At 35.4% G+C, this 12,801-nt stretch overlaps 1 protein-coding gene across 2 annotated transcripts in view; it reads left to right on the top strand.

The window, feature by feature from the left end:
• Nucleotides 1-7,998, top strand: part of SEC24A (SEC24 homolog A, COPII coat complex component) — a 73,308-nt gene extending 65,310 nt beyond the window's left edge. For both annotated transcript variants that reach the window (XM_024993931.2, NM_001101849.1), the window contains 5 exon segments: nucleotides 642-779; nucleotides 2,589-2,693; nucleotides 3,004-3,096; nucleotides 4,647-4,750; nucleotides 5,032-7,998. In XM_024993931.2, the coding sequence (XP_024849699.1) occupies nucleotides 642-779; nucleotides 2,589-2,693; nucleotides 3,004-3,096; nucleotides 4,647-4,750; nucleotides 5,032-5,146 (555 nt within the window). In that variant the 3' untranslated portion in view covers nucleotides 5,147-7,998.
• The last annotated feature ends 4,803 nt before the right edge of the window (nucleotides 7,999-12,801 follow it).

Raw genomic sequence — 12,801 nt, forward strand, 5'->3', positions numbered from 1 at the left:
TTTCTACTCCTTTCCATCAATAGAAATGCCCAAAACCTTATCTCTGAATTTAGTGTTCATGGAGCTAATATTCCAGTTGAAACTGACAATTACTTGTTAACTCTATTCTACTAAGTAGCTGTCTTCAAATTACTAATTTTCTTGGTTGATTTGTGAGCTTTGTTATTATACATTATTTAATTTCTCTAGCTGTGGGAGAAATGAGGATAGTTAACCACCATTCATCGTTTCTCAGCTTTTACAGAATACTTAGATATTTGGTTCTTCATACTTCATATGCCTTTTTTTTGGCATCTGCAATGTAACTTTATCCTTCTTGTCCTGTTATTTAGATTTTTATATTACTATTGCTTTATGATAGATAGGATGTTTAGATCTATTTCATTGATTAGGAAGGAGATGCCAGAGAGATTGAATGATTTTGCCATGGTCAGATAATTAATTTGTCAAGACTTTTAGGTAAGGATATAGCCACAGTTTAATAGATGTGTGTGACTGATTAAGATATATTTTTGTAAGAACAAGTGACAGTAAATTTGTTAATTCTGTTTGAAGCTATTCTTTTAACAGCTGATATTTGCAAAATTTTATATGTATTTGTTAAATACCTTTTTTCTGATGGGTATATTTTTTTGTTATAGAAATCATTTCAGACTGGGACAAATGCACGTCTAGATGAACGCATTTTTGCTATGTGTCAAGTGAAAAATCAGCCCTTGGTTTACCTTATGCTCACAACTCATCCCAGTTTGTATAGAGTTGACAATCTCTCAGATGAGGTAAGATTGATTCATTTTTTTATTCACTTTTACTTGAACATTTATAAGGCTAATTGTATTGCATCCATTGAAGAAATGAAGAAAGGTGTTTTCTTTCTTAAAGCTTTTCATTTTATTCTTATATAAAGAAATTTTGGCTTTGGGAAGCTCCTGAAAATAGTACTTTTATTTAAGTTATTAAAGTAATAAACTTTACTGTTTGTTTCAGATGAATCTTTAGAGAGATCTAAATAAATGAAGACATTGTCAAATTGACTCGAGCAACCTATGATTTATTTATTTAAACAGGTTGATCTGAAAGGAGTATCCAGTGTGAAATTACACTTGAATGCCCAGGTCAATGTTTACTGTAATAATAATCTTGAATTGAAAAGAAAATATTTGTCCAAGTTATAACATTATTTTCCTTTGATGGGAAGTTTTCTAGAGTTAAAGCTGCAACCATGAAAATGTTAAACCATAATCTTTCTATAATACATTGTAATCAAGTTAGGATATATATGTTAGAAGTAATACTTTGGTTAGAAATGTTTGAGTTTAAATATTTTAAGGTACCTTGCATATATGAAGGAGATAACTTTTTAGCAAATGAAAATTGTTGATGACATTATTAATTTGTATTACAAAAATAATGACTTAAGATTACTTCTGTGTTTGACAAGTTCAACTAACTGGACCTGTATTTTTCTCAAATTGAAAAGTGGCAAATTAACATAAAAATACAAATGCAGTATGTTAGATGTCTATAATATGGAGACCATTAGGAGAAAAATAAATCACTCATAGTACATACATTCAGAGACAAGCACTATTAAGATTTTCAGTGGTATATTTATCAGGACTCTTCTTTTGCAAGTGAGCTTAGGAAAGAAGGGACTGACTGATGTGGCACTCAAACACAAACCACAGGAAAGGCTAGGGTCTAACTTAACTCAGGCCTAACTCAAATTCATCGATTCTGTATTGCTTCATTCTTTCAGACCAGCCTTTTGTATAAGACTAGAAAACAGAGCCACTGATAGCTTCCCATCTTTACTACCAGAGAAGGACAAGGCTTTCTTTTCTTAGTTCACATTAATTTCTGATTGGCTGTATTTGGGCTGTAGGCTCTCTTGTTCCCCACATGCCCTAAGGCCAGAGGTCTTAAGGTGCTGTGATTAATAGGTCCTAGTAGAGCTAAAGCCTTCTGAAGGTAGTACCTCTTGATAGGTCAGTATTTTATTTACTTTCTCCCTTAGATAAGATTCATTAAATACCAAGTTTTAGTATTTAAATCAAATTTTGGTCAAAAATGTATAGTTACGAATAATTAAAGGTGTATATTTTAAGATAGCAGTATCATAGTCAGTGATAACTGAGAAACTTCCATTTCTGGACTTATTAAATAAATGTTAAATTGAAGAGAACTAGAAAATTCATTTGCATTAGATTTACATCAGGATTTATATATGATCTAAACCACACAATCATCTGTTATCATTAACTAAATTCCGGACTTTATTTGAATGTCACTAATGTAATTTATCTAATCAGGATACATGAGTACTAATTACATTTATTGTGTTCATTTTTAAAATAATAAATTAAGATCAGAGAGTAATTTGGCTTGACTGGGATCACGATGGCTTTGTTTAGATAAACGATACATATTTCCTCCTCGTCTTTATGTTTAAATATGAATAATTGTGATTTACCTAAATAAATTCCAAGGTCTCAAAGGTAACACTCATTAAATTTCTTTTTATTATTTAATTGTGGCTCCCTAATAGTTATATCTAAAAGGCTTTAATCTTTTGCTAAATTTTTAAGGGAGCAATCAGCATCAATGATCGCACTATACCTCAGCCGCCTATTCTTCAGCTTTCAGTGGAGAAGCTGAGCAGGGATGGGGCCTTTCTCATGGATGCAGGTTCTGTGAGTAGTCTTGACTTCTCTCTGTACACTACTACCCTCATTCCTCTTAGTTTCTCTCTTAACGGATTATGTATTATTTAATCTATATAGTTTTGTATTTGCCACCTTCTCCTCCATAGTCTCCTTGCATGCAGAGCATATAATGTCCTGTCATGGTAAATAGTAGTTATCATTACTTTAGTTGGAGCCTATACAGTCTCAGTAAACTAACTTCCCTTTTTGATCTTTTAAAACACAGTCAGTGGTTAAAGGTTAAGTCAACATCTCACTGTTAAGCTGTATCTCAAAATAATTTTCTTCCTCTCTCCAGGTACTAATGCTTTGGGTTGGAAGAAATTGTGGACAGAATTTTCTCAGCCAAGTTCTAGGAGTTGAAAACTATGCATTAATTCCACAGACCATGGTAAGATTGTGTAATTATAGTGATTGTGGTATGCTTAAAAGGCGTTTCAAATGATGGCAAAAACATGAACATCCTATTTTGAAATCATAACTGTATTTTAGAGGCATTCTTTAGGTTATTTTGCATTTTTGACTTGCTTGCTCTTATACGTGTATACTATTTTAGTGAGAAAGTAATGAACGTAGTTAATGGCCAAAAAAAGTTTGCTGCTGTTGGCAGCAGTTGGCATTAGTGTTAGGGCTCTTCTGTTTCTCTGTTTTGTGTTTTTTGCAAGTGATTTCATTGTTCTTTGGCAGAGTCCCTTTAACTGCTGCTTTAGAATAAGAACTAAGCTAACTGCCACACAAGCCAACGACTTGTGACCAATATCAGTTGGATTTATATTGATTATTGGAGAATGTAATACTGGACTCTGTCACCCACTCTGTAACCTTGAATAAGTCATTAAAAGCCTCATTTGTAAAAATAAGAGCGCTGTTCCCTATGGAGGAATACTTGAAACAACACATGAGAAAGCACATGTTAAATCTATGTAACATTTGGATAATTGTGAATTTTAAAGTTAGAATTAATTATAACATGGTCTTATTTCATGTCATACTTTTGGGTTTCAACTAGTTTGTCACCAACTTTGGAATATATTTTATGTCTGCATCTTGGTCATATTGATGGGCTTAACTTCATTTATAGAACTCATTAGGAGATTTATGTATTTAAAAGACAAAGGGTTCTATCTAGGATAAGCATTAGCTTAATTGGCTGATCTGGGTGACTAGGCACTGTAGGTAATGAGATAAGAAATTGTTATATTTGTAATAACTGTCTGAATGGATCAGTTAATTCTAGATGTCATAATAAACAGAAGATAAGAGGTAGCATATTCTTCTAGATCAGTGTCTGACAAACTAGGCCTAAGGAGGCCTGCCACCTGTGTGTGAATAAAGTTTCAGTGGAGCATGCTGCTGCTGCTGCTGCTAAGTCGCTTCAGTCGTGTTCGACTCTGTGAGACGCCATAGCCGGCAGCCCACGAGGCTCCCCCGTCCCTGGGATTCTCCAGGCAAGAACACTGGAGTGGGTTGCCATTTCCTTCTCCAGTGCATGAAAGTGAAAAGTGAAAGTGAAGTCGCTCAGTTGTGTCCGACTGTTCTCGACCCCATGGACTGCAGCCTACCAGGCTCCTCTGTCCATGGGATTTTCCAGGCAAGAGTACTGGAGTGGGGTGCTATCAGTGGAGCATAGCCATGTCCATTTACTTACAGTATATAGTCTGTGGCTGCTTCAGTGGAACAGTGCCAGAGTTGAGAAGTTACAACAGAGCAAATGACCTGCAAGCCTGAAATATTTATTATCTGTTCCTTTAAAAAGTCTGCCTACCCTTTAGGGGTAGGGAGAAAATTGTTGTATGTAGAATCTTAGGCTCCTCCCTAGACCTCCTATATCAATTGCAGTTCAGTAAGATCCTCAGGTGATTCATATACAAGATAAAGTTTGAAAAGTATTATAGATGATAATTTAGAATAAGTTGTATATTGCTGGTTTTTGTTTAATAGACAGACCTTCCAGAACTTGATACACCAGAATCTGCCAGAACAATAGCTTTCATCTCTTGGCTTAGAGAGCAGAGACCATTTTACCCAATACTTTATGTAATAAGGTAAGTTGAATTTGTCATTTGTCAATACTAAAGCAGTTTGCTTGGCTTTGCAAGGAAACCTTTGAGTTGAATCATAGGTATGTGTAACCTATTGCAAACTCTTTAGAAGGATATAGAAAAAAAAATTGTATTTTCAATAAATAGTACAAGTTAGTAGTATTAAGTTATGCTTTATATCCATTTATTAGCAAAATAGATGTCAAAGCTTTGTGACAAATCCACTGTTTATTTTACTATTACATTTTGTCTAATATTATAAATATTTGTCTTTTATTCCTAAGGGATGAGAGTCCGATGAAAGCAAACTTCCTTCAAAACATGGTAGAAGACAGAACAGAATCTGCATTATCATATTATGAATTCCTCTTGCATATACAACAGCAAGTGAATAAATGAACAAATGAAGATACTCGACTTAATAATTTCAAAGGAAAGTCACAATAACACAGAACACCTGAAAGTGTGTAATACCTTCCTTTCCTGTTAGGTTTGTGGACTAATGTGATGATTATATGTTCTCACTGTGATTTCAACAAACTGTAGCAAATGAACACAGCGGAGAATCAAACATGCAACTCTGAAATACTGTATTTTTCAAATCAAAATATATCTGCATATGATTGATCACACAAATGACCTTTATTCTTTGCTGCCAATTATGTTTGAGTTGTTATGGATTGAAGTAAGACAGTATCGCAGAGGCAAAGTGCATTTTGTAAAATAAAGACTTCTGTGTTCCAAATGTATATTTCTCATTTTTTTTCTGAATTTTTGGCTGCTACATTTAAAACCTCACAAGATTAAATGTTGCGGGGAAGTTACAAATCCATTGATAATGAGCTTTTTAAAATAAAAAGATTTTTGAAGTAAATCATATGTTGGAAAACTAGTATCCATCCCCCAGAGTTTTGCTTTTTTTTTTCAAGGAAGAAAAAGGATCATCATGTTAACTAAAACTAGAGTAAATCAACTCTAGTCTAGCTTGAGAAGAATATGAAGTGATACAGTCAAGCTTTGTCAGTATTCTGTATACTTGAAGAATAAAGTCACTGATCTGGAGTGAAAACTCTTAAGAGGTTTTCTGATTTGACTGCAGAAGACTTGGTTGGACACTGTCTTATTCTGCAGTGAAAAAAATCTGAGCTGTCTTCATAAATACGCTGGGACTGGCAATAGTAGGGAGATGAGAAACTTAGTTATCTTGATCCTTTAAGTGGGTTTTATTTGGTACATTTCTGCTCTGTGATGTATAATATAAAAGCATTATATTGGTGAAATGAGTATGAATGAAAGAAATTAAAGATTTCTTAAATGCTGTCTCAAATTCATCAGTAACATTTTCTAAGGAGTTTTATAATTGAATTGGAAGTTGCTCATAAGATTTATTCTTAACATTAAAACTTAATAAAGCACGAATGCCACTGTTTGGTTTAGTGAATATTAAGATCACACAAATCCGATATATGGAGATGATAAAAGAAACTTGATTTCTGAACATGCTCAAGATACTGCTTTTTGATTTGGCCAGAGAAATATTATAGTAAAAACTATTAAGTGAATTTTGTTTACAAATAGGGAAATTATACATCTGTATATTTAAGGTGGTGTGATAGAATATCTTTAAAAAGAGTTTGGTCCAGTTTTCACAGATTCATTTTGTCTTGTATGAACATTTTGAAGTAAAAGTTGTTCATGAGTAGTACTTGATGAAAAGATTTTTGTTTCTTTGTTTTAATGGATTAGAAAAATGTGTTTACAATCTTGATCTTACATGATCACCAGTGAAATAGTAACTTTCAGGTTTACATCAATATGAGCTGACTTTTACTGAATCGTTTTGGGTTAGGGAAGAAATAGGTCCCACTAGAGTATATACTACTGCTTGCCAGCCAGATCAGAATAATTGTGTTCTATAAAAATATTATCTCCCTGAAGCAGTGTTAAGGTTTATTTTCAGTTTGCAAGTGATACGTTGAACTGGAAATTTTCTTGAAAGCTGCTTCCTTTATTAGGAAGCAATTTTCAAATTATAGCTAATTAGAATACATTTCTATTTTCCCCTCCTCTAAAGAAACTGAGAGTCATTATTATGCACTGATGTTTCTTAAAATAACTAAAATTCTGTTCATAATGTGAATTTTAAATGTTGATATTGTAGGTCCTTTTTTAATAGTAGTAATAAATCTTCCAGAGGGGAAAGTTTGTGCTCCTAGGGACAGTAATCTTCCTCGTGCCTCACTTTCATCCCTAAGTGGGTATGACTCTTGTTATTACCACATGCTTTGTTGGTATATTTCACAAATTTACTTTAAAAAAATTATTTTAGATATTGCATAACATGTGCAATCCAGAATAATTTTATAATAGCCAGGTCATAAAAAACATAACTTTATTAAGAATTCACAATATTTGTTCTCCCAGTAATGAGGGAATGAATGAATCTTTTGGAGATATTGATATTAAGCAATTATTTTTTGCAATATTGAATGTGTTACTTTAGTTTTTTTTTTTTAAGTAGGGCACTACCTGCTATCTCATCTTGTATTACTTTTTGATGTAAAGCAACTAATATTTACACTATGCCATATTTTTTTTATTGTAGTTGTAAATTATGAAAGATCCTTGAATTTTCTACAGATCTACAACTACTAAAGTAATTGACAAGGGCAATCTTGGTATTTAAATCTGAGTGGCAGTTCTACCATAAAAAGTACTCTATTTTTCTAATTTCTAGGATTTTTAAAATAACATTTCTGTAAGTCTGGCACATTAATACTTCACTCAAGCTGTACCATTTATTTAGTTTGCCTATATTTCATTGTTTTAATTTAATGTAATGTATTGAGTCTAATAGACTGTTTTACAATAATTAGAATAAAAGAGTTTTCTTCTAATCAAAGATGCATAACAGCTGTTATCTAGGGGACCACCAAATGTGATTTCAGGATTTTGTTAACTATTACAAGTATAATCCTTATGTAGAAATTTTAATTTTGTAAAGTAGTGTATAATATTGTAACATTAAACTCTTGTTTTCAAATTCAAATCTGTATTGGTCTTCAATGTGCTGTGTTAAATCTTGCTTCTCTGAAATGTTAGAGACAAGATGTCTTCCTTTTTACAGTTTGTAATTCTCACTGTTTTTTTCCTGTAAAAGAAAAAGTCATTTGTAACCCATGCAAATAATCGTTTGAATTGTGCTAACTTATCGATTTGGCTATTCAATAAAGTTAATTGAAAGAGCTTCATACTGTGGTTATGTATTTAAATTGACATGAATAACTTGACAGTCACTGAGTAGTTCTATGTTGTACATCCAAATTAAGTCAATGGAAAAATACTGTTGAAGAGGCTTTAAACCTATGTCAGAATCTGGGATTTCATAATCCTAATTCTAGATGCTCACTCTTCAAGAACAGCTAAGTTTAAAATTCTAGATTGAAAGGGTTTTAAATGGTTTATTTTTTAATTCTCAGTATGTTTAAGGTACTACTCTATTTGTGTCCCTTTTGTTACTGATATGATGCCTACTGTAAGTCTAATTTTTATTTGAAAGATAATGTTAGCTCTTATGATTTTTCTTTTATCCTTAATATGCTATAGTTGTAATAGTTTTACTTGTTGTTGTGTTTAGTTGCTAAGTAAGTAGTGTCTGGCTCTTTTTGATCCCATGGACTGTAGCCGTCTGTCCATGCGATTTCCCAGGCAAGAGTACTAGAGTGGGTTGCCATTTCCTGCTCCACAGGATTTTTTCGACCCAGGAGTCAAACCTGTGTCTCCTGCGTGGCAGGAGGATTCTTTACTATTGACTTGCCTGGAAAGCCCAGTAGTTTCACTACTCTGAGTTTATTGTTTATCCTGCTTGTTTTTCAGTGCACACTTTAATCTGGAGATCCTTGTCTACTTTCAATTCTAGAAAATTCTGGCTTTTTAAAATTTTATTTTTAAAAACTAGGTATAATTGACATATAAAGTTATTTTAAGTTTTTGCTTCAGTTATTCCCTCTATTCTTTACCTTCAGAATTCCTTTATGATGTATGTTTTTACTAATTCTGCTTGTGACTATGTCCATTTGAAGCTTAATCTCATCTATTGAATTTTATATTTGTGTAACATTTTTGATTAATTTCTGCCTATTTTGTTCAGTAATGTATTAAAACTGTTCTATAAAATTCTGGGGATGGCTTTCCTAGTGACTCAGACGGTAAAGAATCTGCTTGTGATACAGGAGATCTGGCTTCAATCCCTGGGTTGGGAAGATCCCCTGGAGAAGGAAATGGCCCCACTCCAGTATTCTTGCCTGGAGAATCCCATGGACAGAGGATCCTGGCAGGCTACAGTCCATGGGGTCACAAAGAGTCAGACACGACTGAGCAACTAACACACATAAAATTCTGGAGTGAATTCCAATTCTGATTTTTAATTTGGGTGGCAGAATTTAAATGTTTGTTAGAATGTTTGTTTTTCATGTTTCTTAGAATTTGGATTTCTAGGCTCATTTGCAGAGAAGGCAATGGCACCCCACTCCAGTACTCCTGCCTGGAAAATCCCATGGATGGAGGAGCCTGGAAGGCTTCAGTCCATGGGGTTGCTGAGGGTCGGACACGACTGAGCGACTTCACTTTCACTTTTCACTTTCATGCATTGGAGAAGGAAATGGCAACCCACTCCAGTGTTCTTGCCTGGAGAATCCCAGGGACGGGGGAGCCTGGTGGGCTGCCGTCTATGGGGTCGCACAGAGTCGGACACGACTGAAGTGACTTAGCAGTAGCAGTATCAGCAGGCTCATTTGATTGAGAGGGTTATTCTTTTCAGTTTAGCACATCTCTCTCTGTCCAAGCTTTCTGTCTCCCTGTCTGTGGGTTTTCTAGTTGCATTTTCCAAAAACCAGGGCTATTGGTGATGTTTCAGGGCTCCTGTTATGCAGTGATTTGAGGATATCACCACTCTAGTCACCAACAGTGGGAAATCAACAGCCCTGTCTTCTGCTTTTCTATTTATTAAGCTGAAATCCAATAGAAAATGATATTTTGAATATTCTTCAGGGAGGGCAGACCTCATATCTTGCCTGGAGAATCCCATGGACAGAGGAGCCTTGCAGGTATAGCCTATACAGTTCATAGGGTTGCAAAGAGTGGGACACGACTGACACGACTTAGCAGGCACAGACAGACCTCAAGCAGTGAGTTTGTCCTGTCCATCCCAATGTCTCATGTGGAACACTTTGAGTTCCTCTTACACATAGATTGTGCCATCACTGCCTATTTCTGGATCTGTAGCCCAACAGGCACCTGTCGAGCTACACTGTGCTATGTTTCACATACTCAGATCTGCTGAGATGTTTCTCTTGTTTTTGAGGTCCTATTTTTTTCCCTTTATGTTTTTAAATGTTACTGATTGCTGTGTGTAGTAGAGAGGTGTCCAAGCATGAACTTACTGCCAACTTTTAACCCCAGAATCTGAATTATTTTATTACTTATGACTCAATCTGTTCAGCTTTGTAGCTACAGTTAGTCAATAAAGTATTAATATTACCTACCTTAACAATGCTAGGGTCAAATAAAAATTACATAAAACTCATTGAAATGCCAAGTTTTGACACTTTCTCTAAAAGAAACATTTGCGCACCTATGCAGGTAAATTTAGTGCTGTCAGTGCTAGGCATGGGGTAAAATTGGTCAATTTTTTTTTAATGGGGAAAAAACATAGATTTTAAATATTTTTAAAGGAAAAGAAATCAAGATATAACACATATAAAAATTAAAGATGGATGTGGACTTGCCCTTGTAAAGTAAGGGAGACAAGAATTAAGTATGTACATCATTTAGCAAGGAATCATACCACTGAGAAGCACTAGGAAACTTAGTAACTATGGAAACCTCATAGAGAAATAGTTTCCCAGAAATAAGCATGTAATATGAAATCTTGACCCTTTAAATTCTTAGCTGACTTCATCAGCATCATACATCAACACATCTATCTAAATCAAAATATTAACTTGGTGTCTATATGCTATCACAAATGAAAAAAAAACCCGTTTACCCTGGAATTGTATTTGTTTATTTTGCCATGAGACCTTAGTTCCCCAACTAGCAATTGAACCCACACCCCCTGAAGTGGAAGTGGAGTGTTAACCACTAGACTGCCAGGGAAGTCCCCAAATTGTAATTGATCCTGACTCATCAGGACTCTATCTTCTGCACATTTATTACTAGGAATTAATTATTTCAATTGTAGAATTTTTAAAAGCACAGTCTGGGCCTCAGAGATGTAGATCTGAACAGATATGCAAGGAAACCTTTTCTAACGCTTTAAAATTACTAACTAGGGCATGTCCCTGGAGATTCAGCTATCATCCAAAGAGGAAATGTTCAATTTCAATATTTATACTTGAGCTCCTTTTTTGTTGAATCCAAAAAAACATTGCCGTTTGTTTTTACACTTTTTTTCAAAATCCTTCTCTGTCTGGGACAGGGTCAAGTGACTGAACAGTTTAAAACAGTATTTTATTACCTTCTATCTAGTCAGGGTTTCACGGGCTTCCTGACTTGGAGCAAGCTCATGTAGCAGGCTTCCTTGCAGGGGACACTGCAGGGGACACACTGGGCTGCTTCACCCTCTGCAGCCTCAGATGGGATCTGACCATGGCATCCTCTCAAGAGGGATTCAGTTCACTCATTTACTCATTCACTTAGTCGTTAACTGCACACCAGGGCTGCATTACGACTTTTGTGGGCTGTAGGTACTTTGCTTTTGTGGGCTCCTTCCTCTATAAAAGCACACTTAAAATTATACTTAATGACTGTGTCAGTATGATAATGCCTACCATCCAGGCTGGATTCATCATTATATATAAATTATCACTACATTTTCCTTCTCATTTAAAACAAGTTCAAACTAAACGAATTTATTTAGAAACAAAGAAAATAAACTTATGGTTACCAAAGAGGAAAAGGCAGGGGAGGAATAAATTGAAAGTAATGGAGTTAACAGATGCACACTTTCATATATAAAATTGATAAACAGCCAAGATTTACTGTATGGCACAGGGAACTGTATTTGGCATCTTATGCTACTGCTACTGCTAAGTCACTTCAGTCGCCTCCGACTCTGTGCGACCCCAGAGACAGCAGCCCACCAGGCCCTGCCGTTCCGGGGATTCCCCAGGCAAGAACACTGGAGTGGGTTGCCATTTCCTCCTCCAATGCAGGAAAGTGAAAAGGGAAAGTGAAGTCGCTCAGTCTATCCGACTCTTAGCCTACCAGGCTCCTCCATCCATGGGATTTTCCAGGCAAGAGTACTGGAGTGAGTTGCCATTGCCTTCTCCGTTTGGTATCTTATAGCAAACTATAATGGAAAAGAATAATTTTAAAAAGAATAGAGGGAAGTATATATGTATATGTGTGTACATACCAAAGAAGCCTAAATAGTTTTATATCTTTATAAAACTCATTGAAAATGCCAAGTTTTGACACTTCCTCTAAAAGAAAAATTTGTGCAACTATTCAGGTAAACTTAATCTAGTGCTCTCAATGCAAGGCATGGGGTAGAGTGGTCAAATTTTTTTAAATGGTGGAAAAATTAAAGATTTATAAAGGAAAAGCAAAAAATAACATACACAAAAATTTTTTAAATGGAGGTGGACTTGCCCTTGTAAAGTTCTGATACCGGGGGAAATTTTTCTTGAGCTATGCCAGAGCCCTTTGGCCTTGCCATGCTCAGTTGCTTCAGTTGTGTCTGACTCTCTGTGACCCCATGGACTGTAGCCTGCCAAGCTCCTCTGTCCATAAAATTTTCCAGGCAACTGGAGAGGGTTGCCATTTCCTACTCCAGAGGATCTTCCCCGCCCAGGGAGCAAACCTACTTGTCTCCTGTATTGGAATGCAGATTCTTTACCACCGCACCACCTGGGAAGCCCATCATATATACATACATATGGTGGCTCGGATGGTAACGAATCTGTCTGCAACGGGGGAGACACAGGTTCAATCCCTGGGTAGGGAGGATCCCCTGGAGAAGGACATGGCTACACACTCTAGCATTCTTGCCT

This window comes from Bos taurus, chromosome 7 (assembly GCF_002263795.3).
Source record: "Bos taurus isolate L1 Dominette 01449 registration number 42190680 breed Hereford chromosome 7, ARS-UCD2.0, whole genome shotgun sequence".
NCBI lineage: Eukaryota > Metazoa > Chordata > Mammalia > Artiodactyla > Bovidae > Bos > Bos taurus.